Genomic DNA, 13,503 nt, shown 5'->3' on the forward strand with positions numbered 1-13,503 from the left:
ATGTGTGAGATGCATCAACAAAATACCAGAAACGCACACAGACTTTGTGGCTTTGTAGCTGCACATTCAGATAAGTACCATTACATATAGTGTTTGTACAATGGCTGGATTCAGATTTGTATTAGACCTGTTGTCTTGCATTTCATCCTTATCTTCAAATGAAGTCTTACTTAAACCAAAGTAGTTTCATGTTTGAATACAGCTCGTCTTAACGTGTATCAATTGATTGAAATGATATTTCCCCAAAACACCCAGTTCATCGCTGCAGCGACTCCCCACATAGCTAAAGTAATCAGAACCTTCCTGCATGACGTTCTTACTTTACATTGTGTACGTGTTGTTAACTGCCTTGGTAGAAAACCCTTCTGAAATGTGTCGTGTGATGAGTTAGTCAGAAGTTAATTATACCAGTGAATTGTTATAATTGTCTTATTTTCCTGTATTACGATGACTTGAGACCAAATCCTCACACATGCTCTGTTTCACATTACAAGTCTGAACTGGACTCAAATCCCCTGAATTCATCTCTGACACGTTTGGGGAATCTTAAAACGGAAATGATTTAAAGCAGACTTGAAAGGGGAGCATGGTGCGGAGTCTGAAGCCAGTGACCTGTGTTATGTTTCACTAATGACAGAATATGTGCTTTGTGAAGGTGTTGATTGAATAGTAGTCGTGTATGTTGTTGACGGAAGGTTTCTACCCAGTTTCCAATTGGATCACGGCATTAACGGAGTTAGAATTCAAAAAAGATTCAGGATTTTGAGAGAAACTGAAGGACGAGGAGCGAAACTGTGTCTTAAACTTGCGCACAAGTTCTCTCACACAAAAATGTTACGTTTGTGAGACAAACACCAGCTTAAGAACACAAACTGTATACTTAAAGTTGCCACTAGCTAGGCGTGTATGTACCACTTGTCATCACCACTCGGATGATGAAAGACGCCAGTGGATCTTTTTCTCAGCACCGGATTGAATGCTACATTCAGATTGTTGAAACTGCCTGCTGAATGGCTAATAACTCCTTAAATGTGACGTACTGTATCCTACTTGTTCCTATTATTCCATGTCGCCTGCTTTTTATAACATGCTGTGCCAATAATGAATATGTTGTTTAATTTAAGGCTATTATTTGTATCTTTTTTTTAATTTCATCGATATATTTAGACCTTTTTTTTTGTATCTGAATATTTCTGTACTTCAGTGATGTGGCAAGCTGCTGGTGTCTGTGTGTGAATGTGTCTTTATCAAAACCTGTTGATGGATAAATGGCTCTTTCTTCTTTTTGTCAGTGAAAATGAGGTCCCGATTTGAATAAATTAAACACCACAGTATGACAAAGTCTACGTTCTGGTTCAATGATATTGAGATGTGATATCCCTGCAAAGTGTGAATGTGTTCATTTGTTATGTTGTGATAATGAGAATTACTTCAGGATAAAATTCAACTATACCAACGTCACAGGAATCAGTTTGAACTAATAAAAGTGTGGTTTGACACAAAATGTCCATTCGATTTAAATATTTCCTTTTATTTGATGAATCACAATATTACATTCTTTTATTTTGTAGAATTTGGTATTAACTTTATAACGAGGACATGTCTGGCACTAGATGGCGCTGATGCATCTTTGGTGCTCCTAAAAGCCTGTTCTGGAATAGATCCTCATTTCTAACAGTTTGCTTGACAACAACTAAATCTCTTTATCCTCAAGAGCCATAAAAGGAATGAAATGAGTCTCAGCTGTGCCATGAGTTTTGCTGTGTACACATCAATAAAAGAAATACCTTGAAAAGGCATTTACATAAATGTACACTCTTGATATTAGCTGGTCCTCTTAATGTAAACTTGAATTACAGATGACAAACAGTTGTGAAAATACGGGAAGTCCATTCTATTAACAGCTAAACAATTAACCCAACGAGCTCCAGCGGCTGATAATAGAATCTGTAAGTTGTACACAGCAGCTTTCAGGTGTGAACTTGTTTCTACTAGATCTAATGATTTGTACTGGGACACACCTCTCACAGAGTAAGGTACTTGGTTCATCTGTAGTAATGAGATGAAGCAAGCATTCATATTTAGTGACCAAACATCTCAGCTGGAGACAGAACCCAGATCTACTCCTCAGACATTATAAATGATTTATTTATTGCTGAATCATATTGTATCTAACAGATCAATTCAACTGGATGTTTCAAGTGAAATACCCAAACGGCAAATTCTCATGAAATGAAACGTCTGATGACCTTTGGTTCCTTACTGATGGTAGTGTTCCCTACATTTTAGAAAAATACTGAGTTATAGAATGACAAAGCCACACATCACGGTTAGCTGAGGTTCCACTCTAACCTACAATCGTTTGTTGCTGCTGCGTCTTGTCTGCCTAGAAGTCAACAAACCAATTTAAGCCTTCAGATTAATATCCACGAGTGCATCTGGAATCACCTGCGAGTACATTAACGCGGAAATAGTGACTTTGATCCACATCCTAACCTTTCCGTTGTGTTCTTCCATTTGAAGATATTTCTCCAAATGGAATTGGATTATATCGCAACAACTGTCTTTGGTAGAGATGGTAACATGATTAAGATGCTGAAACTGACAAAGTAACCAGTATTAATAAATGTACACGTATATAGATAATAGAGTAAGAGTGGTTTAGCTCATCTTTCGACAATAATCCGTTATGGTAGGAATGTGATGTGTGACTTCAGGCTGCCAATATTAACATTAGCAGTTGCTGGCTAAACTACAGCCTACAGTCTGGATCGCTAATTCTAACAAAGTAGTTCAGCATCTGTTAGAAGCACAGTAGCAACAGTATATCGAAAAAGTCTAATGCCTCAATCAATCTTAACTGGTGGCAGGTTTTATGTTTACGGGTCAAAGAGCAGCTTTCTTTTTGTATTTGCAATATATTCTAATCTCATTTTGTTTACTCAAACAATACTTTATTAAAAGGGAATTACTCAGGTTTTTTTGCATAGTCATTTTCAAATTTAATGTAGTGAATATCGGCACCAACATCAGCTAGGCAGCTTCAGTTAAAAAATATCAGAATCTGTATCTTTATGAAATGAATTCTACCTAAAAAACAAAGCCAGTGTTAATACAGTGTTGTGTCGTAGATTCTCATTTGGTCTAACACAAAGGTTAAAGCTACAGAACAAACTAATGAACGGTTACGTTACTATCAACACTTATACTCCATTACTCTGTTCTGGGTATAAAAATAACTTTCCACAAACCGATGGACAAACAAGACTGCGAGTCTGACTGCATCTACTACATTTTATCCAGGAAGAAAATACACACCTGACTAAATAGCTGACTTTCCTGCTCTAAGAGTGCGTCCACATTTTCAACACGACTCCAGACGCATCAGGATGTCCTCCAAACATGTATTGACCCACACCAATAAAAGCCGAAGCAGCGTATTAAACTGAGAGCAATCCCCAGTTATTCTGGTTCGGTCCATGAAGGCAGCAATCAAAGCAGGATCATTTTGTTTACAGTCATTTAAGGGGCAATATGACTTACAGACCAGTCTCCCAGAAGAGCAGCTGTGATGGGCTTCCAGGTGGCTTTGCTGGACAAAAAGGTGCATCCTCCATACATACAGTCCAGTAAAGCAAAAATGTCAATAGAAATGTGTAAAATAGTAAAAAAACAAAGAAAAAGAAAGGACTGACATGACGTCCTCATCCAGTGATCCGCTCACTGAGTAGCTGGCTGTTCACAGGTCAGGGTCACGAGTCACACCAGGCTCCTCCGGGCTGTCAGAAGCGTGCCACAACTTTGACGTCCATGCCACCAACTCCACCTGACTCGGCCCCGGAAACCTGAGCCGGGTTTGATCCGTGGCCCAGCTGGATGTGATGGAGGCCGTTGTTGAAGCTGGCACACAGCAGAGTGGTGGAGTCAGTGGGGGTCAGACCAAGCAGTGGACCAGCACCATCCAGAAACAACGTCCCTAAACAGACTGAACAGAGGATGGCGGAGGGAGGGTTGGATGAGAGTTAGCGTAAAATGACTACACACCCAAAACAATGACGGTAAATGTGCCTGTGTGTGTGTGTGTGTGTGTGTGTGTGTGTGTGTGTGTGTGTGTGTGTGTGTGTGTGTGTGTGTGTGTGTATTTGTCTTTCTGTAAATCAATGTTTCCATCCATTAGTGGGTGTTACCTGCTGTGTTCTGATCCCAGATCTTGACGGAGCTGTCATGGGAGGATGTTACTACCTGAGCTGCGCCACCAGGAGGCGTAGGCAGAAACATACAGCAGGCGGCGGTCTGCATATGACCTCTGTACTCCACTACTTTACAGCCGGGCTGACGCAGGTCCCAGAGCTGATAACACAGACACAACTCCACTGAGAACAAATGGCAATGTCAGAAGTTTCATTACTATCAACAGAAGACAGTGGATGAATCGGAGATTGCGCCATAACAAGTATCACCTTAGAATGTGTTGAAATCAACAATAATTATATTGTATTACTGTTGTAATATTACTAAATTAACATAACTATTAAAATATACATACGAATATACACTCAAGAGTTACAATCCTCAAAACAAACAGGGAAAGATGACATCCACCCACCTTAAAATTGACAAGGATGTCTTGACATAAAATAAGATATTAATCAAATGTAAGATGATACAACATTTCAAAGGCTCTGTCAAAATCCTGTTCTGAATCTGAACAATCACAATTAAAGGTAATCTTAAATGATCTGGCAGTAGTGTAATAAAACCGATCAATGCCTGACCAGCTATACTCAAACAGTGGCCTCAGAGCGCCACCTAGTGGGCCGTGGTACTACCAATTGATCAGATTAAATAAAACGTTTTTTTGGGGTAATATACAAAGTTAGTTATTTTTAACTAAGCTTGTTATCTCAATGTACTCAATAAATCATATAAATAAAGAACGTCAAATTATAACTCATCACCACGCGTCATCAGGTGGAGACACACACGGTAGCTAGCTAACGTTCCCTCTGTGCAGTGACACGAAATGCATCGGTTGTTGAAATGCGGAAGACAACCCTGTGCCAGTAAAAGCTCTAAAGCCTGTGGTGAGGAAATATGACCCTGAATACATTCCATTTAGATTCATAATGGCAGGCAGTGATGGGTGAGGGTAAGAGGTATATTTATGTATTACCATATCAAGCTGACAGTGGCATAACACATAATTACAGTTATATGGGCCTTAGGTCACAAACGGTTGAGAACCGTTGCTCTGAAGCATTGTACGTGCTTTGGTTTACCAGACTGGATTGAACAACAGAACCACTGGTAATTACTCAAATAGGATTAACTTCATATTTGACTCGTCTCTCGCTACTTTTAGAAGACACAGATTAGACCAGAAACTGTTCTAGCTGGAGGCTCAAGCTGCAAGCTGGGGGGAGTCAAACTCACAAGGGAAACATTCAGACCATCTGCACAAGGGCAATGTGTAAGTGTGGTTTTGTTTGAGAAGAAATGAAAAATAACTGGTATTAAGTGATTAGCCACCGCTAATGAGCGCATGATGTATACAATAATAAACATATTGTTTATTCCAGATGATGTTTGTCTCTACATCGACATCTCTACAACCACACAAACCCCTCCAGTGGTCTCACCGTGGCTTCACAGCCCTGGCCTCCAAAGCCATTGCTACTGGAAACCAAGTAGTTTCCATTTGGAGAAACATCACAGTGGGTCTGGATGTATTGCTTGGCTGGAAAAGTATTGGTCACCTGCCATGCCCGGCTGTCCCACACCCTGTGCACATACACAAAAACATCACAATAGAAACACACCAGTGGACTCTTTTATTTTATCCGAAACGTAAAAACATTTATTTCTTAGTATTGTTTTCTAACAAATGTATCAATGGATTAAGTAAGAAGATTGCAACTAAAACCACAAACAGAACCAAATGAAATATTGACATGTTAACAGTACACTGAGGATAAACAGTTCATCATCCATTTGGGCTGTAATACTGGGCTAGTATTGCCTCTCAAAATGTTTTGTATCATAAGTGTTTAGGATTAATACACGTATACAAACCAGTGACATTATGCCACTTACAAAGTAATACAATATAACGTGTGCCTATTATCGCATCATCTGATGATGATGACCGCATATACAGAAGAAGTTTTACAGTAAACAATGCTCCCTGTCTCGTTACAAACGTAGAGGTGGAATAAACCGTATTCTAATTGGCTGCTGAAGGTGAAACTAATTTAGCAGAAGTCAATCCCTCAGCAGTAAACCTCTGTCTGTAAACAGATGCATACGTGACTGTTTTTGACCTCCTGATTTGCATAAATCTAAATAAAGGTGACTTTACGGTGTGTGACCGTAAGCGCTCAGTCTCAGTGTTGCTTTTGTGTATTACGTATTGCAGTCTTGACCCTGCATTGTTACCAAATAAGAAGCATTCAATGACTGCTTAGAATCGTAGTGTAGCGCTGGTATTACACTCCATAACACCTTTTTTGCTCTACGATTCCTAAGTAGAGACAGGTCAGGATAATTCACGTTACCGACTGCAAACAAAGTGGATATCTAATGATTTTTGTTTTGCTATGCTGCAGATGGCACATGTGCATCTACAGTAAGATAGTTGCAGTCGCAAATCTCTCTGTACCTTATGGTCTTATCCTCGGAGGTCTGGACTACAGAGGAGCTGCCTGGCACCCAACACACATGAGTCACCTGGACAGAGAAGAAAGGACAGTGGAAAAGTTTAAAGCCTGAAGGGCATGAACTCAGACGGCAGATTAAATGGCTTATTGATTCGATTCTTTTTCTTATACGCTCAGGTACACACCTAAGGCAATCCAGCGTGCTTGAAACAATTCTTGGTACAAGGTTGTGTGCACACAAAAGCACATACTGTTATTTCTCACCAGGTTTCTAGAAATGTTGTGTCTCTGTTCACATTTTGCAGATTCTATATCCCACAGGCACATCCAGTTGTCACGAGAACCGGTGCACAGCTTTCTCCCCTCTACAAATCACAATAAAAGCAGTTCCATATAATCAGTGCAGATCAGTAATCCCCAAATAAATGGCAATGTGCATGAAATTACAAAACCCCCCCCCAAACGCCACTAAAACACCAGGACTAGTTTAATATTTAACTTGAAATATATGAAAGTTAACATGAACTTGCATTGTTCTCGTTGCTAAACTGAGATAATAAACGTATAGTCCAGTCACGTGATAAGATGTATCCCCGCTTGCATTCAGGACATGTGGTCGATATTTGACTTGCTGCTTGTAGGAGCATCTTGACTGACCGAGACATGAGATCAGTTCAAAGATATCCCCGTCTGCCTTCAACTCTTTCACATCTCAAAGTCCATCTAAACCCTGGAGGCCTGATGGTGGACTTTCTTGCAAACATTGCTTTAGTATATTTGCAATTACTCCCAGTTTTGTTTCTGTATCACTCTATATCAACTGCTGCAATGACTGGCAGCCAATAGGAACACAGATATCTGTGCCAAACCAACTACTAAACAAGGAATTGAACAGGAGTATAACTATGGATATTCATTCTCAGTGTGTGCGTGTGCGTGTGTGTGTGTGTGTGTGTGTGTGTGTATGTACCAGGGCTGATGGCTAGTCCATTGACCACCAATTCATGCCCACAAAATTCCTGAATAGGTTCGTCCCCCTGGTTTAGGTCCCACATCAGAACAGTCTTGTCCCGTGAGGCACTAAAGATCCATGTACTGCCTGGATAGCACAGCACCTGGCAGAATGAAGAGGATACATTGTGTGAAATGTGTGACAGCGCTGAGCAGCATCACACCGTTATCAGTTTGCACACGCACGGTATGGCTGTTACCTTGGTAACCTCTCGGTTGTGACCCTGGAAGGACTGGCACATCCGGCCTTGTTTCCAGTCATACACCACCACAGCCTACAGACGCGGACACACACATGCATATACACAAACACATGTGTAAACAGTAATCACCACATGTTTAAGGATTTTCTACGCATATTAAATGGTTAACGGAGACATTTATCCAAAGTGTTTTTTGCCGCTCATTTAGGGAGCTACCATGCAAGGCCTGACCATAGGGAGCAATTTGGGGTTCAGTGTCTTGCCCAAGGGCACTTTCAAATGTGGACAGGAAGATGTGGTGATCTAAGCACCAACCCTGTGATCCATGACACTTTTTGTACCATCTAATTGAAAATGTGATGTATTTTTTCTTGCATTAGGTATTCTGATTATCTTTAAACTAATCAACTCAACCTGTCTATAACCCAGAGAAAAAGCATCAGCAAATGAATAATGTCATTAAAATGCTATTATTTTGGACTAATCTGCTAGCGCATGGAATCATTTACCTGGTCACTCCCACCAGAAACACACAAATCTGGGCTAAGATTGGTGACAGTGTTGATGGAGCCTTGATGGGCAGGTTCATACTGCATCACCTGACTGTCGAAGGTATTATCGGCCTTCTCCCCCTGAGACGCCCTGCACAGAAAACACAAATCACAAACTGAACATATTCAGCCAATTGTAGCCTGCAGTATATCTGTCTCTGTATTATCCTCATATTATGTTCCTTCACAGGCTGCACTGTTAAAACACCCCTGCCTCAGATGAATTATTAAAATGAAACTATCCTCAATAAATGTATGTCACCATATTTGTTGATGACACCTCCCATGTGGCCGTACAACAAAGTAAACATACTAACATTGTATGTACTTAGTACTGGTATCTGACACTTCATACAAATGGGAGTAAACTCCACAGAGAAAAAAAATATTGTACCAAATATTTATTAAATTGTCAATTTTACGTTCCATTTTTATGTTCCAGGAGCCGTCTCACTGTCCACAACCAATTTAGTCTTTGAGTGACTTTAAAAAAAAATTGCATCTGTGAGTAGCTCCTGTGCACTGTATTGTAGACAGTGACCTTACTATGTACTGACATGTTTGATAGTACTTTGTTTTCATTTTTCTCTAGTGTGAACGGACTACATTCTCAAATCCAGGCTCTAATTAGTATGTAGTACGTGCATGTCTCACCTGTAGAGGTCAGACCTCTTGCGAAACTTGCTTTGTAGTTTGCCCATGTCTGCCAGGAACCTGCAGCCACACTGACACACAGAGAGAAATACTAACAAACCAGAACAGAAATCATTGTTGCCGCCATAAATATCTATCCTTGCGTTTAGTGAGCGGTGGGGACGATAAGGGGCAACAGATCAAGGCACTTTCCAAGCCTACAAATTCAAATTTATTTTATAAGAGTTCAGTTCAAAAGCTGGGAAATTGTATCTCATACGAGCAACATTACACTCAAAGTGTATAAATGCGATTATATATACTGAGGTCATTGGCTAAAATCCTTACTATGTCAGATTGAAACCTCAATGCTTTGATTTAAGAAACTAAAGGGCTTTGCTTGCTGCAAATGTATCACTGTATATTTTGCTCTCCCTGACAATTGTTATTTCCTACTATTTAAGTCTCACCTACATACATCATCCACACTTAAGTAGACAGCCTGTTACAGCGAAATGTCTTGCATAAGGGTTAGACAAGCTAGTCTACAAAGTGAGATTAAAGCACACGTTCCTACGCAAACACTGCCTTCTCACACACGCGCACAGCTAAGCTCCTCCTTCGTTATCCTGGCGTACTCCTCAAACAATCGACAGGAAGGAGAGGGCTCAAATCCTATTAGTGCCGCATCATTACTGTCACAAGGCATTAATCGCTCGAAAACACCTGCTATGGACTGCGCCCCGGCAATCCTTATGTAGCAGCAACCAATGATTTTAACCGAAACGTTAGTTATTTACGGTGAAAAACAATTCATGACTCGTGGTACGCCTTTTCTGGGATAAGTGGATCAACATATCTTACCTGTCACCGGCAGGTGTGGTCGCTGTGTGATGCTGAGGCTGTGGCTAGCTCGCTAGCATGCTAACTAATCTTTATCCGGCATGCCAAGATAATGTACTAGTAGCACCAAAACGTGGTTATACGAACGTTAAAACTTGGCAAAGTCGTTGTCGCAACGACCGAAAAGCATTTCCCCCAGACTGCCATAGTAGTGAGCTGTTCTAACTGCGTGGGAAACAACACAGAAGTGTCTTTAAACTACAACAGACCCATCCCTCTCTCCGTAGCGACCACGGAGCGACGCTTTCTCGTATCTAGGCGAGGGCGAGGTCATGTGACACGGGGAAGGAAGTAATCGAAAGCGCCCTCTTACAAAATAAGAGTCTGATTCAGGATATTTTGTTGAATTTCCGGACACGTACCGTCCCCCATCTAGAATTCACTTGCATTCGATACATGTTCACATCTTATCTGGTCACGTTTCCGAGGTGAATTGTAATTCATGTGCACGCCACGCCATTAATTAGGTTTTTTTTCTCCCTCCAATGGCTATCTATGGCTGGATTAATCCTGCTGGGGGGCAACAGGCAACAATGAGCTGCTGAGCTTTCCTCCTATCGACCCCCTCTCATGGTGCACTATCTAAAGCATTGGTGATTAAACACAAATACATTCACAAATATGCACTATATGTGAGCACAATATCGCCAGAAATAAAAAAAAAAGTATGCACAAAGAAAGCAACCACACTGAATATTTCAAAGTGTATAATTGCTATTAAATACACTGAGGTCATTGAAGTTAGCAAAATGTGGACCAAATGATCTTTTACAAAACAGGGCCTCAACCAGGGAATAAAGTAGAACCTATTTTAAGGTTCTTGTCATCGTCAGTTGATATTATGTCACAAAACGTTCTTCTTTGGTTGAAATGAAAGTCCAAATTAAGATTTTACAGTATATGTAACACATTTGACTGATGTAAAGCTAAACCAATAACATATCATAACATTTCAAAATGTTTAGTGCTGAAATATAAACTGGGATAGTGTGATTTATCAGCTAACAACATAATGCTTTTGTTGAAAGGGGAGTCTTGACTTTCAGTAGGACTATGCTGAACAGCATATGGCAGGTTGAAATGTTACTGACCTGTGGCTGGGTGTCCCTCTACAGAGCTGGTTGGTTGACCTTCATTACAGGCACAGGTTGAATAGCTCCCCAAGCTTGAAATCTGGGACGAATCAGACAGGTCCCTGCACAGCTAAAATGAATTCAACTATTTTACAGTTGTTCTTTTCATGTGCTTCATTGTAGCTCTGATTTTTTTTAGATAAAGTCAGGAAATATAAGACAGGCTTTGTTCTAATGAGCTGGATTTAAATAAATACATTACGAGCAATTAGGCACTGGGTCACTGGGATGTCACATTTAAAAGGTCTAAATAGGCCACTTAGTTAGTTACAATCAGCTCTGTTCAATACCTGTGAGATGTGAGATGACCTGAATTCTAACTTTTTGTTCAAAGCAAATGGTTTATGTGAGTATGACTAGAAGAAACTGTTGAATTAGTTTATGGCAAAATAATGTTGATTCCAACTATGACGGTATTACAAAAAAATATGTTTGAGTTTAGTAGTTTCCACATGAAAGTATGTGTGACTATTCCAGTTTCAAGTATTTTCTTTGTGCGTACAGTGGAGACAGTAACACAAAAGTTCTCCTATCCCTGCCCAAGTAAAAACAGAAGTCCATTTACTAAAGTTTGTATGCTGAAGGGTTCTTTACTCACTGCTGATATGTCAGTGAATATATGCTTTAACTTCACTTTAGAGTAGCTCTGCAAATATCCATCTGCTAATTAGACTAAGGCTTATGAATCCATTTGAATGTTTTAGATAATGTACATGGAGTGTGGCTGTTTCCCAAAATAAGAAGCAAAACAGTATCCGGAAATGATTTGTATTGAGTCAGTATTACAGGTGGAACACAGCATGTTACCCACCACGAAACAAAGGTGGCAACACTAAAGAAATCTATCTGGCCGGATATAAATGTAGCATAATAAATCGATATTTACAATAAAAAAAGTGTGTATATTTACATGAAAGAGATTTGTATTTATGTAATCCCAGCCAATCTTTTCAGGTACACCCACACAATAAAACAATGATCTTGTTGTATATGTTAAAAAAAATTGTGCGAAACCATGAGTAACACCAAGACTGTCCTGGCTCTTTCAGGCTCTAACAAACACCTGAGACAGCTGTCCTAATAATAAAAACCTCATAACATAGAAACTACGATGGAGTGTATCATTTAAAAAAAAATTCTCCAACACCTTTAGAAATAGTGAAAATATTTTTGCTTGGGTTAGGGTTACACAATAATATTAAGATAACTTTACTTGCAAATGTGTCTTTTTTTCGTGCAAAATAAAAAGAGTTGTTTTTACAAATACTTGTCTTGCTTGATCTATATAATAATATGGTGCAGAAAGCTGTCATAGTAGATCAAGCAGGATATCAGTGAAGTTGTCAGGCAGTCTTTGAACACAAGCCTTTAAACCAAAACTGGCCTATAAAGCAGCTCAGCACTCAATCTGAATGGGGTCCAAATGAGAAATTCAGTATGTTGCTTGGGACCCAGGCTCATTACTGCTCCCATTACATCTGAGAGATCCACTGTAGGCTCAAGACCCAGAGCCCCAGACCCAAAACAAAACAGCTCACACAATAAAGTGTTGACTTATAACATGAATGACTGTCCTTTCAATACTGACTATAGTCAAATGTTTGGTTGTTGAAAAGGCAGAAGTAAAAAGCACACTGATTCACTGATAACACTAATGGCTCAGGCAAGAACAGTGGGGATGATCATAATGGAACAACTGTGGATACATGATATGGCCTCTAACATCCACCTATCCATCCGTCCACTTATCATTTCATCAGTCTGTAAGTGTGCCTATTGTTAGAATAATGTGACTAACAAACTGCTGTGTAACTCTCCGGATTGTTAAAGGCGTATATGGCACAGATGATCTAACAACTATGGATACAATGTAAAGGACATCTGTACGACACAATGCAATCCAACTGCAATACAAATGTATGGAACGTATAACATTACGATCTATATCTCGAGATCAATATCAATCCAAAACAATACCACCACAAAAAAATGCTTCCACTGCTTTGGTCATCATGCCATCACAAACATGAGTTGTATTCGTAGAAAATCTTTATACCATCATCACATCGTCACATGTAGACTATTGGGACTGTGGCGACTCTTCCCACAAAGTCAGCACCGAACCTGAGTGTAAGTGTCCATTACGCCCACGCCCATAGAGGTCTGTGCTCAGCTCCTCCATTCATGCACATGTTCTATTCCACAGGTTGGAGTATAAATACTTGTGTGGCGTTTGTTTGACGTGACACCCCCCCCCCCCCCCACCGCCCACCCCCTCCTCCCATCCCCTCCTTGTCGATTGGAAGACCGACGTCACCCCTGCCAGCGGAGGAGTGGATGGCCTCTGTAATACAAATACATGAAGAGAATTGAGGAAAAGGAGAAGATTGGCCGAGGGGAGAGGCAACAACAC

General features: G+C 40.2%; 1 protein-coding gene across 1 annotated transcript; it reads right to left on the bottom strand.

The window, feature by feature from the left end:
- Window positions 1–3,736: 3,736 nt before the first annotated feature.
- On the bottom strand, window positions 3,737–10,051 carry wdr31 (WD repeat domain 31). The gene is made up of 10 exons (XM_079161555.1): window positions 9,919–10,051; window positions 9,076–9,146; window positions 8,380–8,512; window positions 7,868–7,942; window positions 7,627–7,771; window positions 6,921–7,021; window positions 6,659–6,726; window positions 5,640–5,781; window positions 4,188–4,350; window positions 3,737–3,985 (listed from the first exon to the last, which is right to left on the bottom strand). The coding sequence occupies exons 2-10, from the start codon at window positions 9,120–9,122 to the stop codon at window positions 3,783–3,785; spliced, it is 1,077 nt and encodes a 358-aa protein (XP_079017681.1). The 5' UTR covers window positions 9,123–9,146; window positions 9,919–10,051; the 3' UTR covers window positions 3,737–3,782.
- Between the last annotated feature and the right edge of the window lie 3,452 nt (window positions 10,052–13,503).

Source organism: Pholis gunnellus, assembly GCF_910591455.1.
Source record: "Pholis gunnellus genome assembly, chromosome: 6".
In the NCBI taxonomy this organism is placed as follows: Eukaryota; Metazoa; Chordata; class Actinopteri; order Perciformes; family Pholidae; genus Pholis; species Pholis gunnellus.

Bases quoted from the DNA above. Each gene is read 5' to 3' on its own strand.
- wdr31 (XM_079161555.1), bottom strand. From the start codon at position 9,122: ATGGGCAAACTACAAAGCAAGTTTCGCAAGAGGTCTGACCTCTACAG. The intron at 7,943-8,379 runs GTAAATGATTCC...CCGCGTCTGTAG, and splicing joins TTTCTGGTGGGAGTGACCAG to GCTGTGGTGGTGTATGACTG. The intron at 3,986-4,187 runs GTAACACCCACT...TCCTCTGTTCAG, and splicing joins CTGGGATCAGAACACAGCAG to TCTGTTTAGGGACGTTGTTT.